Source organism: Pipistrellus hanaki, assembly GCF_964339955.1.
Source record: "Pipistrellus hanaki genome assembly, chromosome: 5".
Taxonomy (NCBI): domain Eukaryota; kingdom Metazoa; phylum Chordata; class Mammalia; order Chiroptera; family Vespertilionidae; genus Pipistrellus; species Pipistrellus hanaki.
In genome coordinates this window covers 48,253,809-48,272,177 of record NC_140507.1, presented here as the reverse complement: position 1 = coordinate 48,272,177, position 18,369 = coordinate 48,253,809, and the positions used below count along the sequence as shown (strand labels likewise).

Sequence of the window (18,369 nt, the reverse complement as noted above, 5' to 3'; positions counted from 1 at the left end):
GAGCTGACACAGACTTGACCAACCCAAGTTGACTTTGTGTGACAAAATATGTCACCTCTTTCTCCAGGGATTGCAGTCCTCATCAGGGCATGGGCAGGGAAGTGGAAATAGGCTGGATTTCAGCCCCCATGCCTCACCTCTCCCCCCAGGAGCTTTTGTTCAATGTCTGGAACACACGATGGCATCTTGGACCTTGTGCCCATGTTCCTGAAGGGCCTGAGTAGTTATGTAACATTACCATATCTGCCTGGTAAATTAAATCCAGGACCTTCCTCTCTTTGTGCTAATGACGATTATATCAGGTAAACTGATAGATTGATATAACCAAGAGATTATTAACCAAAAGAACTACAACTTACACAGCAACACCCAGGGGTAGATTGCTTGGAGAAAATAATCAATTTTTTACTTTGAAATTCTGCCCATCCTTAGAATTCATACCTAAAACATCCAGGAAAGGGGTAGACACTCATAGATACTGAAGACCAGCCACCAGAAGATCCACATTTGTAAGGTCAGGAGCTGATTTTTTTTTAGATATTATATTTCACCTTAAATCAGGACCTTTTGCGGGGTGGGTGGGGGTAGTTCTTCCTCTTCCTCACCTCCTCTGACAATTGCTCTCAGGGTTAGGAAACTCCCCCTCGTCCTTGCTACAAGGGGAAACAGCCATGAGAAAATAACAGATAACTACAGTGAGAGACTGGATCCCAGGCGCTGGTAGTCACACTGAAGGATGAGAAGAAATGGTTTTAAAGACCAGTTACCATCTGGGATTGGAAAGGTGAGGGAAGAGAAGAGAGAATCCAGGAAGATGGGCTCAGCAATGGCTACAGAGGCTTTCCCACAACCAGAGTGTGGCCGGGCAAGTCAGCCACCTCAGGAAAACACTCCAGGGCCTTGGCCCTTAGGCATGCATATATATTGACATGCATTGAACAGCAGCACTTCAGAAAGACACTGGCTGATGACTTCTCAGGAGCGTGGTTGTGAATGTGTGAGTGTGTGAGTGTGCAGGGATCCATCACTCTCCTTCCTCAGTCTAAAGACCATTTGTTACCTGTACTTGTCCAGTGCAGAGGATGGGAAGGCAGAGCCATGCACAGAAACAGCTCACCAGTAAGGCTATTTTTTATTTTCAGTTACAATCAGTCCTTTTGTGTTAAAGGGAATAGTGTCTCCGTTTCAGCAGATTCTTGGAGAGGCTGGCCATTCTATTCCAGAGAAATTATTCTCCCGGGTCTAGGTTCAGTTGGGTTTTTTGAGGTTTCAGGATGTGGTGAAGGCTTTTGATCTGCTGCAGATACATGTGTCAGTGTTAACATTCAGTTACAGTGTGACTAGTTAGTCATTGTGGACTTTCTATATCCTTTGCTCTCCTTTTCTGATTTTTGGCCATTCCACTGCTCATTAACAACTCCATGAGAAATAAGAAAGGAAATAAAACTCAAATAAAGGATGGCATATTCTCTCTGATTTGCTCTGATTTAGCTAGGGGGAAAGCTGACCATATTGGTTGAAAAGGCAGTGAATTTTGATGACCCATCTTGACTCTGAAAGGAGGGATGACATCTAGCCGGTCTTGCAGTGTGGTGAAGAAAGGCCTGCCTTGTCAGGGTTGGATGACCCGTGTTCTTGTGCTACTGCTGTTAGCTGGATGATCATTTCATCTCCCTGGACTTCAACTTTCTCAGTTGTAACTTGGACTGGATGTCTCCATTTTCCTGGAAAACTTCCATCTAGCCACTGGCAGTTAGGGGATTCACTTGCAATTAAGAGTCCTTACACCTACATAGCCTCCTTGTGAACATTAGTCATCATTGTATAAGGAAGTTAATTGGAAGTTAAGACATACAGGTCATAAAACAGAGACAGAAATCTGGCTCTACTCTCATTAATCCCTTGCTCCTTCACATGATCCACCCTCCCTTATAGACCTTCCCCCTACCCCCCTTAGCCAGTTACTATTGCCATACCTCACTCTCCTAGTTTTCAGGTATTTATTTGTATTTATTAGAATAAATACAGAAGTGGCTTCCTCTTCCAACCTCAGTGCTGAGTATGGGAACTTTATGATGAATAACTCCCCACCCATTCCATAGTTCAAAGCTACATCCTTATCATCTCTTTCAGGATTTACAAATGTTAACTTTTATTCTAACATTATTCAAATATTTATTTATAACACTAACTCTTAATCCTAACATAGTTCAAACATGCTATTTCTACCTCCTTAGATACCTTTTTTCTTGCAAATAGTTCTGCTATGTGGAATTTTTAGCCAAAGAATGCAGTTTTAGTCAGTTTTCATTATTTTCTGGTTTTAGCAAGGCAGCTATTTCAGAAATTTTGGGGACTCACTTTGACTTTATCCTAATTTCACTGCTGGTCTAATATATGTTTCTTCATTTGGAACTTTCATTCAAAATAAACTATATAAGTAAATTGATAAGATAAAATAAACTTTCTGAGTAAATCTTTAATGTAGTTCATTTTTTATACTCTTAAATACCAAATGTTTATTTTCTATATAGTAAAAACTAGAATGGTTTTTATTAAAATGTAAATAATATGTAATATAGCTTAATTTGTCACATAAGAAAAGTATTCACAATAGATAATTGCTTCTATTCCCCATCAATTGTTCACTTTCTAATAAAATTTTGCTATCTAATTTTCATTTTCAAATCTTTTAATTATTACAAAATTTAACAGGCTTGTGTTATTGCTAATAATAACTAATAGTAGCTTATTTTTCATTCTGAAGTAAATGTTCCTTGTCATAAATCACGGTAGGTGACTTTTCTTTCACCACTTTTTCCATTCTGTTTCCCCTTTTAAAAAAGAAAATACCACAGAAGTCCTTTGTTTTCATTCTCTCTTTAGAAAGGAATACTGAAGTTTCAAAGGCTTTCAGACACAAACCGAATACCTGTGACTTGAGAAATAGATGCAATGAAGCAAGTTTGATATCTTTGTAATGATAATTTAATGGCTATACTACTAGATGTTAGAAAATCCCTCAAAGTAAAATCCTTGAAACAAGATTACAATGTATGCAGTCATTAAGAATATCTGATAGGCATGGTATGAATCATATATTAAAATGTGTCTTGACTTAAATTTAAAGCATTAGTTTAAACAATTCTCTATAGAATAAATACTATCATGACCTAGATTTTGATGATTATCTTTCATTCAGTCTGAAAGGAGACCTTCAAACTCACTGCCTAAGGCACAAGAGAGCTCCAGGTTTTACTCACTCATGAAAGAAAAATAAGAGTCACTCTTGAGAAGTGAGAAATCTTACAGTAAAAACTCAATGTGGGATTATCTGTGTTTTGTTTCAACAACCACACCTTTGTTGACCCTTATTTTATTACTATCAACTTATTTGACTCATTTATCATAATCCATGGTTGTAAACTAGCCATCATAAGTTAGCATTAATGTAACTGAAGTATGGTTTAAATGTATCCCATTAGGTAATTTTATTTGGGAAGTAATCATTTCTAATTACTAAATTAAAACTGATAGGTAAACAAGTGTGACTAATGGCATAAAGCCTGGAAGCAAGAGATCATGTAAAACCAGGAGGACAGTAGAATAGGTTGGCCAGGGCTAGATCTCTGGCTCAAATGGAAACAGGGGCATTGGTGAGGGGGAAATGGAACAGCCTGCCCCAGGTAGGAGCTGTCCACAAAGAAGGCTGCCCTGGGGCTTCAGTGAGACTTGTTTTACTGTCTCTACACCACTACTATTCTCCAAATTTCAAGTAAATATTAAGTATATATTACAAATTATTTTATGAATATTATTGAGCATAGTGATAATAGCCTATGGGTTTTGATGCTGACAGAGCCAAAATCATTTTCAATGTCAGAAGAAAGTTTATATATTTATTTAATTTTTTATTACATGTTAACACTTCTCCCTCCATGGTTTTCTTCCCATTCCTGATTTTTAATGCAACCAGTATTCCATTATCTCCAAATAGAGACCACTGATACTACGTTCCAGACCTATTTACTCATTGGCTTCCTTGACATGCTCTCCCTGAATATGTCAATGGCATCTCAGATGTAACATGTCAAAATAGCACCATAGATTTGCCCTCCCTTTGTTCCACCTGAGAAACCCAACTTTCCCTCTCTCATATTTCTCCATTTCTGGGAGTGTCCCCCACGTCAGGGTTTGGGTTCTGGAAGAGACTCCACACAAGTGAAAGAGACAAGACAAGAAAATAAAAATTTGGGAATTGGGGGCCAGGCAGAAGCCCAAGAGAGGACTCAGATTTCCTCGGGCCTTGTGATCCCTTTTATTCAGGTTTGGGATCCACCTATAGCCCTTAGGCAGGCAATTTCTAGTTAACAAGCAAACTATCTTATCAGTAAGGATTTACATGAGATTAAAAGGTGGAAGTTGCTTCAGCTACCATTGTCTCAACTAGACAGTGGGTGGATGGCCAGAGCCTCTAGGTTGACCAGCCTTCCAGACTTCTTATCCACCCCTTTCTGCTAGAAAAGGCAATGGGCAGCTTCCAACAATTTCAATAAAGGAATCACCATTCTTCCTGCTGCTGTATCCAAATGTCTAGGATTTGGTAGACTGCATTCACATTTTTCTTCACTATTCTCCTTTTTTAATATATTCCATTTCTACTACTGTGATCAAAGCCACCTCATTATTTCAACTACATTAATGAATGCAACTGCCTTCTGAGAAGTCTCCCTACCCACTCAAGTAGCCCACCCTTCACAAGTAGCTAGGAAACTTTTAAACATGTCAAAAAGATCATGGCACTCTCTTGCTTAAATTCTCCAATGACTTTGTAACATACCTATAATAAAATCCAATTTTATTATCATGGCCTAAGGTTCATCTCATACATTTTCCTCTCCCTTTGGGTCGCTGCCCTCAGACCAAATGTGTTCTGACCTTGGGTCATGTTCTGACCTTGGGTCTATTTACTAAAAACTTAACAGCTTAGAACAACACATCTATTATCTCATAATTTCCATGGATCAGGGCTTAGCTGGATCCTCTGTTTAGCCTCTCACAAGGCTACAATCAAGGCATTGGCCAGGGCTGGTTTCTCATTTGGACTCTCAAATAAGATAGCATCTTCTTCCCCACTGGTGTGGTTTTTAGAAAGCATTGGGTTCTTTGTGGCTGTAAAATTCATGGGAGCTTGCTTTTACAAAACCAACAATAGATATGCCCTGGCCAGGTAGCTCAGTACTGTTACTTAGGGCATAACTTCCTATTTAACAGTAGTAAGCAAGTCATAGAAAGTCACAGGTGAGCCCAGAATGAGAAAGGAGTTAGATGTCCTTAAAATATACGTCTGCCAAGCTTTGAACACCTGCAGGATTGCCATACTCTAGGGCTGTCCCTGGCTAGATAGGATCTTAGCACAGCCTCTCTGGAAACCCATAAAGGACACTTGGCAAATTCTTCCTCATCCACTGACTTCTGCTGTGTTTTTGTTGTTTTTTTTTAACCAGTCATAACATTATCTCTTCTAGGTAACTTCTATTTCAGTGGAATCAGTTATTGACACAACTTCTAAAAATACAACTGGGTCTAACCATAAGTCATCAGTCTTAGTGACAACACTTACAAGTGATTTCATATGATGTGCTACTTTTATAGATGCAGAACCCTCTTTGGTACCTGTAGCTCCTTATGGAATCAACTATATGCATTATTCTTTACTTGATTAAATAATCATCTGCTTAAATGCTTTTAGTGGCATTAATCCAGAAGAAAGGAAAACATACTTTCATTCTGAATTTCATCAATATTTTAGAAGAATAAACTATTGGAAAACATCTTAAATTTTATCACAATTTTTATTTTTTTTTCCCTCTGGAACAAAAGATGATGAAGGGGGAAATGGAAACACTGAAGGAAACGATTTGAGTGTCAGATTTCTTGAAAATATTTTACTCTTCCTTCCATGTGTTGTTGGAACAGTGAAAACTGATGGATGTGCTCTTCCAGAATTTGTGTGTTTAATGAGTTGCTGGATGAGCTCTATCTACTGAGAACGATTATAATGGTGGCTTATTTGATCTTTAACAGCACTGCCATCTCCACCTCATCATTCAATATGAATGTTTAAAAACAGAAGAGGTAAATTAGAGAATTTTCTAGGCTTATTATTTATTATTTATGTATTAGGGAACCAGTAGAAACCAAGTAAGTTTCTGTTTTTAACACACAAATATATATATATATGCCTTCTATGATTTTCGTGTAAAATTAAGTGCATAAAGTAAGTTCATTTTATTTGTGGTAAGCGCTTATTAAGTTCAAACAGCCTAATCAGAGTTTCTTCTTTCCACAAACCGCCTACCTACCATTTCAAAAGCACTTCTGGGATCAGAAGAGAGGAAAGTATGGGACTGAAAAAATAAAGGAAGACTTACTGAATATTCAGGAATTTGAAAGTCATTATCTTTTTGTAATTTAGTAAGCTTTCTCTAAGTTTTCCTTCTAATCACCAATGGACAGTTCACGCCATGCATTTCTACAATACATGAACTATATAAAATGCTGTGCTATTCCTGTTGGGATTGGCAAAGGGCAGCCTGAGTAAAGAGAGAAGCACACTAGGGTTTCAGAAGGCAGGAAGGTGAATCCAGGCTGAACAGGATGCCGAGGCCATGCTGTCCTTTCTAGAAAGAGGAAGTTAGTGAAAATTACACTGATGCAGAGCAAGTGGGAATATATAGGCAGCACATTAATAAGGTGAGAGGGACAGGACAGTTGGGTGGATGGCATTGGAAGTTTCCATAATAAATATAACTTGCTACTCAAAATAATTGCTACTGTCATTAGGTGGCAATCAGATGATATTAAGATTTAAGATTATAATAATAATGTGATCTGGAAGAGTTGCTAGGAGACTTCTCACCTTCAAAGGGACCATTCCCATCTGCAAAACGTAAGTAATCAAAGTCAGTAGAGCATCATAATAAGGAGCAAGGTCTTTAGAGTCAGAAAGTCTGAGTATGTACCACGTTTGTAGCTTATTAGCTGAGTAAACATAAGCAATACAGCAGAACTTAGTACCTTCCGCACAACCGCGGGTGGCTTCACAAAGCAGAGGCAGAGCTAACCCTGCTTAGACTTGAAACAGTTATTCAAACAGGACAGTCAGTATCTGGCAGATTGGTGCAGACCTTGAATGTATTCAAGGGCAGCATGTGCTAGTCCAGGCAATAGGAGCCAAAAGATCTCTGAAATTACCCATTCAGAAGGGATAGAGAATTAATCAGTGTCTTACAGAAAACATTGCTATTTTAGATTTATTCAGCTAATAGAGGCACAAAATAATGAGTAAATTTAACAATGAAGCATATTTCCAAATTCAAATGGCATTCTTAATTATGAGCAGATTTAGCAGTCTGCTAGAATTGCATCATAAGAACCAAAGGTAAGAAGATGCTGAAAAAAGGAGCAAATATTTTTAATACCAACTGACATTTATATAACAAATTCTGGAAGTTATTGTTGTTTGTTTGTTGTTTTTTTTTTGTATACTATGGATTGAAAACAATGTGACTTATACACATTAAAGGAAAAAACAGCTGAAATTATATTTAAACCAAGGAAATATGCATTAGATATCAAACAAAGTAGCCTAGGTTTTCAAGGTAGATCCTGAAAACTTTCCAGGCTTTTTAGAAGTTGATAACTATAAGGAATTTTTTCCTCCAAGCCTTCAACTTTCAAATCTGCTCTTTCCTAACATTGATAAGCCTGAGTACCATGTCCACAGTCTGCTGCTTCTCCTTCTCCATGTCTCTTTCATGGTACAGAATCTTACCAAAGGGACAATTTGAGAATACATACTTTGCAATCTACTGGCTAATTCTATGTGACTAAATTCTAAAAGCTAATTTTGTAGTTTCTTTTAACTGCAAACACTTATGACAGTTACAAGAATGTTATGCATATTGGTAAAGATCTTTAAAAAAGACTTTTGACTCTAAATTAAGTATAAAAACTACTTCCAAGCATCAATAAGCAAATGCTTTTTTTTTTAGAATATCTAGTGCAGTACACACTGTTTATGTAAGATCAATAAATACTGACTAGATTTCTCCATCTGATTTATTCTAAAAATGGAAAATATTTAAACCTCAAAAATATTTTATAGTTTCAAAACATACCATCATTGGACATAAATAAAATATTTTTGCCTCAAAATTTTTAAATATATATTTTTTATTTTTTATTGTCTAAAGTATTACATGTAGTAGTACATATATCTCCCCCCCCCCATTGACCTTCCCCCAGCCTCCTCTACCCCATCACATTTTTATTGATTTCAGAGAGGAAGAGAGAAGGAGGGAGAAATAGAAACATCAATGATGAGAGAGAATCATTGATAGGCTGTCTCCTACACACCTCCTCAACCCAGAGCATGTGCCCTTCCCAGAATCGAACTGAGACCCTTCAGTCCACAAGCCAATGCTCCACCCACTGAGTCAAACCAGCTGGCTTCAAGTTTTAAGTGGATTTTACCGGTAAGTGGATTTTATCAAATCTCTATGTACCGATAGAAAATAAATGTAATTATGTATGCTCTTCAGTTCAATTTCTTAATTGACTCTTAGAGTTTCAGCTATTACTTTTAGGAAATGTATAATGTTCTAAAATGTTCGTTGTGAAAACTTGATATTATCTTTAATGTTTACTAATCTGGGTTTTTTAAAACAAATTTTATTATTTCACTTTTTATGACCTAATACTTTCTTAATTATTGTGTAATCTAGTATTCTGTAATTGTAAGTAATAGAAATCAACTCTGGCTAACTTTAGAAAAATTAAATTCCTGGAATGGTATCAGGGGCCTGCAAGCTCATTGTGAAGCTGTGAACTAGACTTGGGAAGAGCTGGTATCAGGCCAGATCATATGCCTGGAAACCAAGAACTGCCACTGTTACACCAGGGCAGGACACAGCTTCCGAGGAGATCAGAGACCATCATTCAGATCAGCCTCCAAAATCCAATGATATACATATAAACATTTTGGTTGAATGTGCAAATGTCAACAAATTATCTTTTACATTATATTAGAATATCTATCCATCTAAGCCCATCCCCTATCCTTACTGAAGTGAAAGACTTCTGTATTTTCATAAGATGTATATTGTTCCTGTTGGCAAGTATTCATATTATCAAGGCATAGAGTTACCTATTTCTTGCTCTATGTTCTATTATACTACCTGTCAGGGCAGTGATCCAGCATGATATTCTGTGAGATAGTAAGATATTAAGGTCCCTGAAAACTAAATTGCAACAAAGAGCCAGAGTTGACAGATTACCAAGTTGGAAAATAAAAGTATACTACTAACCCTCCTATGTAACAGCAAATTGCTTCTTTTTTTTCTTGCTATAAATGAGAATATAGGATTGGGCAATATATGCTGCATAACTACAAGTAGGCTCTGTTAGAAACAGTAACACAATTTGAGTTACCATCTGACCAACCTTTTATTCCTCAAGATATGCATCTATGTTGTGCAGCTAGCACAGATAATTAAATAAGAATAGTCAAGGAGTTATCACTCCTAAAATTTTGTTTTAGGAGTCTGACGTTCCCCCAGAAATGCAGTGTTGCTTTTGATTTACTATTTTGGTAGGAAAGCATAGAGTTAGCTGGCAGCTGATCTGTGGTACTTTTTGTTTATTTATCTCCAGGGATGCCTGGAACATGGTACTCCCTTTGGCCAAGATAGGAATGAAATGTACTAGCTAGTGATATATATAATGTGCTATGTAAAGGTTGAAGCTCCCTTATTTCACCTGTACTACCGTGTCTACCCTGTTTATTAAAAATATACAGTTTGATAATCTGCACCTGTTTTACCTGATTATATAGCCTGGTTTTGGCTATGTGATCAGTGGTATATTAAAGACCTTTTGGTGAAAAGAAAATCTTTATACACTGTTGGTGAGAATGTAAATTGATATAGCCATTATGGAAAATTAAAAATAGAACTACCATATGACTGGCATTCTCATTTGAGGTATATAGCCAAAGTGCCTTTCAATGGATGAATGGATGAGTGGAAAAGGAAATGTAAGATATATATATAAATTGATTTATGGTTAATAGAATGACTTGTATGCGCAATAGTATTGCTGGCTCCCTCACCTACAGTGTGACAGGAGGCAGTGAATAAAAGCCTTGTTTCTAGCTCTGCTATATTTGGGAATAAGCAACAGGCCTCGCTCTCTTGTCCTCTGTATGTATGAGAGAATGAGCAAAGAAGTGAGCTTCCTTACACTTGCAGGTGAGAGATGGGATGGAATGAAGGGCTGAGATTAGCCGACTGTCCTTAATCAGTGTAAATATAACATCTTGAGTTTCAGGTAAAAAAAAAAAAAAAATTACAGACACACACGGAGATTCTATAAAGAGATCTTGGGTTTTTCGCTCACCACAACTCAAAATTAGATTTTCTTTCCGGAGAAAGAAGGGAATAGATGGTTCTGGCTGCAACTAAGGATGAGGATGAGGGGAACAAATTGACTTAACCAGCTGGGTAAAGTGGCATCAGCTCATGGGGGTCACAAAGGCCAAACTGAATGTTTTTCCTTCAATCCCGTGGCCAGCAGAGAAATGTTAGCGAAATATTGAGAATGCAGCGCCAACAAGGAAATGTTTCAGGGCGGTAAATACAAATCACTTTTGAAAGCTGCCTCGTTTGAAAGGCCCGCAGGGTCTAGAGGGGCCTCCCTGTCCCCCCTCCCGCCTCAGCCCTCCGCAGGCCCCGCCCCCACCAGGGCCCGCCCCCAGGCCCGCCCCAGGCCCCGCCCCCGTGCCTAGGAGTCTGGGAGCGGCCCCAATCCCGAGCCCCCGTTCAGCCCGACCCCACCCCGCCCGCCCTGCACGCCCGGTCCGTATCCCTGGAGACGCCCCGGCGTCTGCTCGCCTAGCCATGGCTTCGCCAAAACTTGTAAAAAAGAAGGGAAGTGCGGGCGGCGCCGGAGCCCAGCACCTGCCATCGGTGGGGGACCCCCCTTTGGGGAATGGAAAACCAGAGTTCCCCGGAGTCAGATCACCGAGGTTCGTGACTCGGGGACAAGGCCGGGGCAGGGCTTCCACAGTTCCGAGGAGGGAGAGGCGGGCAGTGCCTTCCCTGACCCCCCCGGACCTTCCTCCCAGGTCTAGAGACTCCTCTCAAAGTTCCTCAGCTGAGGCCCTGGCTCCCCAGTGCACCTGAACCTGTGAGGATACCTTATTAGGCCTGTTTAGAACTAGGCGGGAGCAGACAGGGACCTGAGATGCCCTCGGTTTGGGTAAAGATAACTCATTCTCATAGATTTGAGAGATCAAACTGTTATTCTTAATTTGTGTTGGAATGCAGGGTGGGGCAAACATAGTTGTACCTTCAACATAAAGTTTATTCTTTATTAATTCTTGTATTGTTTTACATCTGAACCGACTTTTGCCCCACCCTGTAACATAACAATATAGGTTTTGACATTGCATTGATTAATGATTAATTTATCCCAAAGTATCCATAATTTTTTTAAAGCCTCTAAACATATAGTAAGTATTTGCTATTTGTTGTGTGATTAACTTATTTCATGATGTGGGGCGGGAAGAGAAATTGTTCTAGTAACTAATTTTCATTTTTTTCCCCCTTCTCTCCTTCGCTATTATTCTTTACTTCCTGATTTTCACACTGAGGTCCCTAAGCCTGAAAAGAACAACAGAAACCAGCTTTGTAAGTTGAGTGAATTGTGCCTGTCTTCAAACACTTTTACTAACGTATATTTTGATTAGCCATCAATAAATGTCCATTGGTAGGAAATCTATGTATTTAAAAACTTATCTAATTACCTCCCATGGAGTGCTAGAAGTGTCCAAAAATTATGATGTAGGGGATAAAAATTTAGTGACTCTTTCAAACTCATGTTAATATAAAAAATTCTTTCCGGGAGCATAATTATTTGTATTTCTTTTGTAGTTTTCTTTAAACTTTCCCAGCAAGACAGCTTGTGGTGATAATATGAAAAGTTCTCATTCTTATAAATGGTTTTGAACATAGTAAAATCCTATTTATTTTGCAATCTCTTGATGACAGTTAATAGATTTTCTTGCTGAGGTTTGTTGGCTTTTACCCTAAAGTGACTGAATTCTGGAGACAGTAGTCAGCCTCAGACATCGTCACTCCTAAGTAGACTGTCTACTCAACGCTAGGCCTCCCCTCCTCCCTGTGTGTTTCCTGATGAGGATCTCTCCTGGGAGCGTGGGCAGCAGGGTTACTCTTTGAAGAATTTTACTTGGGGGCCAGAGATGTAAACTCACACTGTGGGACACATTCAGCCTTGACTAACACTCTCAAACCTTTCATCCGTGTTTCTTCATTCTCATCTGTCCTTGAATGTGAGGGCCAGATTTAGAGACTAAATAGGACCCATACAAGAGCCAACCAGCAGATCAAAGAATCCACCAACGATGGATTGGCTTCAGGCAGCCTTTTGATCTTTGTCTCAGCCCCCGTGGTGCCACATGCATTGCTCCCCACGTGCTGGCACTGGGGGAGCTGCCTCTGGGTCCTCCTCACAGAATGCTTCTCCCTCAGCTCCTGGGGCGAAGCTCATTTTGGTACCAGCTAGAGAAACACCTCTCCTTCTCCTCTCCCTTACTCACCCGAATCTGAACCATTGCTCTTCCTGCCTTCCTTCCCATCTTGTGTGATATCCTCTGTGGATTTGAGCCAGGAGGACCCTGATGAAGTGCCATGGTTACGGAAGTGTTCCATTTCTGCTTCAGGCTCGGTTAGCTTAATTCCTCGTGATTAGAGATCACCTAGGAGCTGGGGATACTGGCCATACCAGGGAAATGGTACAACTCAATTTAGCAAAGGCAGAAGGCTCTCTTCACTCTGTAGGTAGAAGGCAAGCCTGAACTATCAGGCCCCAAAGCATGCTTGCATTTTTTTTTCCCCTCACTTATTTTCCCTCTGGCTGCTTCTATATGCTAGATTACAACTGTTTTCTAATTCAGCATAAATAAGACTGAACTTATATATATATATATATAAAAAAAGATAGTGATTACTTAAATGAGAAAATAATTTGTTACAGAATCCCTTTAAATATTTAGTATTTCAAATATTAAGTGTGCAAAATTTCAGTACACATATTATCTATTATGGAAAACAAAATACCCTTATGTGCCCATGTATTGTGAAAAACAAAAATCCCCTTTTTCAAAAAGCATAGGCAAGGCAAGATGCGGGGGTTTAGGGTGGGGAGGGAACCTGTTTAACTGCCACCCTAACTCTGGCCTGAAACTTTTCAGCATAGATTGCTTGAGGGATAGTTTCCCCAATATGCAGTTAATAGCTTTTTTCTACTTTATCATTCAGCTCTGATCACCCCCCATTCGGAGTTTGTGCCTTGAGGCTTGCCAGCAGGGCTTGCAGTGCTTACATTAAACTAAATTTAAGAGTAAAGGTGCTCCTGCTGCTAATGTTCTCAGATCAGAGGAGAGCAAAATGAAGGAACTGGAAGCTGAAACTTTAATGGTAGGAAACGTTGACTCGAGTTTTGAAGGGGGAAAAAAATCACAGTTGATCTGTATCAGAAGACCTGTTCCTCTCCCTGTATGACATTTGCATTTGATTTCATTAATTATTTACATTTACTAGCAAAATAATCTAAACCCAGTAAACATCAAAAAGGATACATTTTACATCACATACTGGTAGCCCGTCTTGGAGAGAGGGTGCTGGTACATATCTTGATGGGATATGTTGGCTGGATCAGAGTTTCTGGGGCCTAGTCCCACTGTTTCTAAGTAGCCTTGTCTTCCTAGGATTTAGAGAAATGACAAGTACTGGTTTCTCATTTTAAAGCTGCATTTCAATTCTCATTTCAATTCTGCATTCATCACGACTGCACCAATGCCCTTGCTATGCAAAGTGGGGCTCTCAGAAGAGTCTTAATTCATAGAGGATGGAATGCCCAGACTGGGGCAAGAACAGTCATTGTTTTCTCCTCTCCTTTTCAAATCCACTAGGTTATGAAACTGAGATTGTCCAGATTTACTCTGTAACATTAGAGGACTCTGCACATTACAGTTCCTGTGAAATAGGCTCGTGGGAGGTGGGTTTGGGAGCCTTTGGTGTCCCTTCAAAACTTTATGTGGGGTCCATCCCTGTGTTGGTCATAATTTGTCACCATGTGTTCTGCAAAAGTTGCCATTTAATAAGTTCTGATTATGCAATAACTCAACGAGTTAATGTAACACCTAATCAGAGAAATAGATTTTTTTTTCAAATTGCAAAAGATTAAGTCACTGTATTATGAAGTTATTAAGTATAATACAATGTTTCTAATGTTTGCTATAGATCTTCTATATATTATGGGTTTTTTGTTGTTCTTTTTTGTATATTGTCTGTTTCGCCACCCCCACACACATCCATCCCTATAATGTAAATTCACAAAGTTGGAGATCTTTGTCTTTTTGTTCACTGCTGTATCTTCAACACCTCTATGAATAGTATCTAGCACCAAGTAGTAGCTTAATACATTGGATATATTCAAAGTCTAGATTGATGATGATTTACCCTATGTACAAAGGTAGTGAATGCTGGAGGTAAATCATGTAAAAACCCAAAACAAGCCTTCCTGTTGGTTGGTGGGGCTAAGGGTAGAGGTCAAAACTGAAGGACATAGTGGTGGTGGAATCAAGAGGCTCTGGCTTTTGGGTGCCTTTCTGTTTAACAATATAAATGTGGGTTCTTTGGCACCTGAAAGCCCTCACAGCACATGATAGTTTCATCATTCTATGCCCACTGACATTGTTTCCACACTTCTTCCTTTTCAGAGTAAGGTTTAGATAACTGGTTTTATAGATTCACTTTTATTATTATCACTCATCTTCTCCACTGCGGCGACACATTGCATTTCCCAGAGATGGCCCCAACAATATCTTTCAATCACATTCTTTTTTTCAATGTGACTTTGATGCTCTCTCATCACCTCGGGGGTCTATATTCACTAGCTTTGAATCTGGACAGGCTTATTATTACAGCAGAAGTGATGCTATGTGACTCCCAAGGCCAGGCCCTAAAAGAGGTTACAGCTACCACCTAACTTTTCTTAGGGAGCCCTAAGCTGTCAAGTAAGAAGTCTAGGTTCGCCATGCTGTGAGGAAGCTCAAGCCACATGGAAAGGCCATCTTGTACATATTCTGCCAGAGACTCCAGTTGACGTCCCAGCTAATAGTTAGCATGAACTATCAGATATATGAGTAAAGATACATACGGATGCTTTCTGCTTCCCCTCATTGAGTTTCCCCAACTTCTATGTCTTCCAAGCAGTGGTCCCTGCCATTGTGCAGTAGTGAAAAGCCAAGCCAATTGTGCCTTATCCTAATTTCTGACCCACAAAAAGTGTGAAAGATAATACAATGATTATTGTTTGAATTAATCTTTTTTTAAACCACTGTGTTTCAAAGTGATTTGTTACACTGTTTTCTTTGTGTGTCTCTCATGACAGCTGTCTCCATGTTGAGAATTTTTCTTGGCACCTGTCCTTTCCAAGGGAAAGCCTTTATTTGTGAATGATAAAGTTTTTCAGAAAGTAGAAAAATATGAGCAATTTTCAATTATTGATCATAACAGGCAAGCAAAGCACAAACATTTGAAATTCGTAGCTGCCCTAAAAATCTTTACTTTTTAATTGCAATCATTTCTCTTATACCAACACTCCTGATTGACTGAATTTTCAACTCATTAATCAGATTTTCTCCTTCATGGTAGAGAGGCAGACAAGTAATAAATTGGCCACAAGGCAGCTAGTAGAGGAAAATAATGAGAGAAGTAACCTGTGGAATTCACTCGCTGAGTATCTACCCCTATAATGAATAACAGAGCTAAACCTCTGTGCACACCCAGGCATTCTCAGCTCAGATGACAGGCTGTGGATCTAACAATGTCTTAAAATATTCTTAGAAAGATTTATTCTTTAAAATACAATTTCTATGTGTGTGTATCTGTGTGTGTGTGTGTGTTTATTTGTAGTCTGGAATGACGGCCCTACCCCCACTGCCACGCCCCAAGCTTACAGCCTTAGCCAGAGAGAAGCTGCCATGCTCCTCCAGAACAACGCCACGGTACGTGACCCTGGTTTTCATTTCTTTTCCTGCAGAATAAACTCCTTCCTGTAACAATGCCAATAACATGTCTCAGAAAACAAGGTGTTTAAAGGCAATAGTATATTGTTATTTTTAGAATATTAAAATGTGTGGTGTTAAAAGAATTGATGGACTTCACTTAAATATTAATAATATATTATTTTAACAAGCTAGTGCTCATTTGATAATTTTATTTCATACGAGAGGCCCGGTGTACAGATTTGTGCACCGGTGGGGTCCCTCAGCCTGGCCTGCTCCCTCTTGCAATCCAACATCCCTCAGGGGATGTTGGAGAGCCAGTTTCAGCCTGATCCCCACAAGCCAGGCCAAGGGACCCCACTGGTGCATTAATCCATGCACTAAGCCTCTAGTATGCATATCAGATCTTTGGTTAATCTCTTTCTGCTCTCCCCCCTCTCTCCTTTCCTCTGAGATTCATCAGTCTGTTTCATATTTCCCTGGCTCTGTGTTGAGTATCTTCCCCCTGGTGGTCAGTGTGTGTCATAGCTACCAGTCAAATGGTACCTTAGGCTTTTATATGTATTGATTGCTATTATTTCCTGGTTCCTATAAAGCTTTGAAAAAACATTTTTTTTTTTAAGTGTGTGGAGAACAAAATGTAGAAGCTTTAGGAATGAATGGTGTCTTGCTTCCAATCCACAAGGTCCTGATTGCTGATTTCTGCTTTGGAGGAAAGAAGACACAGTCTTACTACTAGGGTAGATTGGCAGGCACAATTTAGCTCCTGAAATGACTGTGGGGCCTGCAGACACACCGTTTAACTGCTGCTGCCTGCGAGGAGCTGCAGAGCCCCCAGAGTTGTAGCCCAGAAACTGCAAGACAGAGAACTTGATGTATTTTGTCATAATTGTGAATGTTTAATTAAGATTGCATTGTTTGGTAATTGCATATATAATTGTATTGATGTTTAATAATGCACATATTCTTTATCAATACAAATAATTTGCATATCTTGGTCTGATTATTTTCTTTTCAATTCCTGCCAAGCCTAATGATCAAAGAAAGTATTATGAGACTACTTTGTTCTGAAAAACATCATACCTCATTTTTAGTATTTCTGGGAAAGACCAAATCCCCTGGACCAAATAAGTACATTTAGCTAGGTTACATAAAAAATATTTTTATAATAGCAAATCAAATTTTCTTTTTTAAATTTTCAAAAAATATTTTTTTATAAATACATAATTCCAAGATATATATTGTTATTGTGGTATAACTGATATATTACAGGTGCATATGTATATATGTATATACTAGTATATACACTGAGTGGCCAGATTATTATGTATTCAGAGATCATAATAATCTGGCCACTCAGCGTATATTTTACTTTTGAGCAATGTGAAATATTAACACAACCTGAAAAATATTATTATTCTTATTGTTTTTAATTATTGAAATTACATTTCCTTTACAATATGAGTAAAAACATAGCCAATCTCACATATCTAAAATAAGATGTATTTTTAAAGAAAACTTTTTCTTGTATTTGTATTGAATAAAAACATTTTTATCATAACTATTTAAAGCAAATTTTTGTATCAACATTCTCCATTACTTCTGAATAAAAACAAGTAATCACTCAGTTCCATACTCCCATGCTTATAAAATATTAATAATATGCTTATATTTAAAGGTTCAAGGGAGTGTAAAGAATAAACACAATACACATGTAATATATTTCTCAGTAAAGTATTCTTAAAATCACTTTGAACTTTTAATAATTATTTGAGTTTTATCTATGATTTAAAAAAACACTCAATCAGCATTTTCAGAGCAAATTTGTTACTGTTTGGAACAAATAAATGTTACACATTTGAATCCAATAGATAGTCTTAATTCAGGATTCTGTACCAAATAGAATATGACTTCTATAGGTGGAAAGTTATACTGTGAAACAGCGTGAGTAAAATGGAAGATCTCATAAGTTTTGAGTAAAAAAAATTCCATTAATTAGAAATGCAGATTATTTTAATGTGTTTGGTTTTTATTTGTTTACACACTGGGTTTAATATTCTTCCCTTCCTTTTTCATTCAAGAAAATGAAAATTTAGAAATTATCAATCAGTAATCTTACTCTGCAGCTACTACAGAATGTTTATTATACATATATGGTATTATGCCCTGAATATTTGTGTTCTCCTGGTGGCATTTTATGTTTGGTAGCTTTC

At 38.3% G+C, this 18,369-nt stretch overlaps 1 protein-coding gene across 1 annotated transcript in view; it reads left to right on the top strand.

Annotated features, from left to right (window-relative positions):
* The window catches only part of TTC29 (tetratricopeptide repeat domain 29), a 540,856-nt gene that overhangs the window by 372,340 nt on the left and 150,147 nt on the right, over window positions 1-18,369 (top strand). Inside the window, exons 4-6 of the mRNA XM_084883709.1 lie at window positions 8,453-8,540; window positions 11,717-11,753; window positions 16,065-16,156. Of these exons, the coding sequence (XP_084739835.1) occupies window positions 8,485-8,540; window positions 11,717-11,753; window positions 16,065-16,156 (185 nt within the window). The 5' untranslated portion in view covers window positions 8,453-8,484. The remainder of the gene's footprint in view (window positions 1-8,452; window positions 8,541-11,716; window positions 11,754-16,064; window positions 16,157-18,369) is intronic.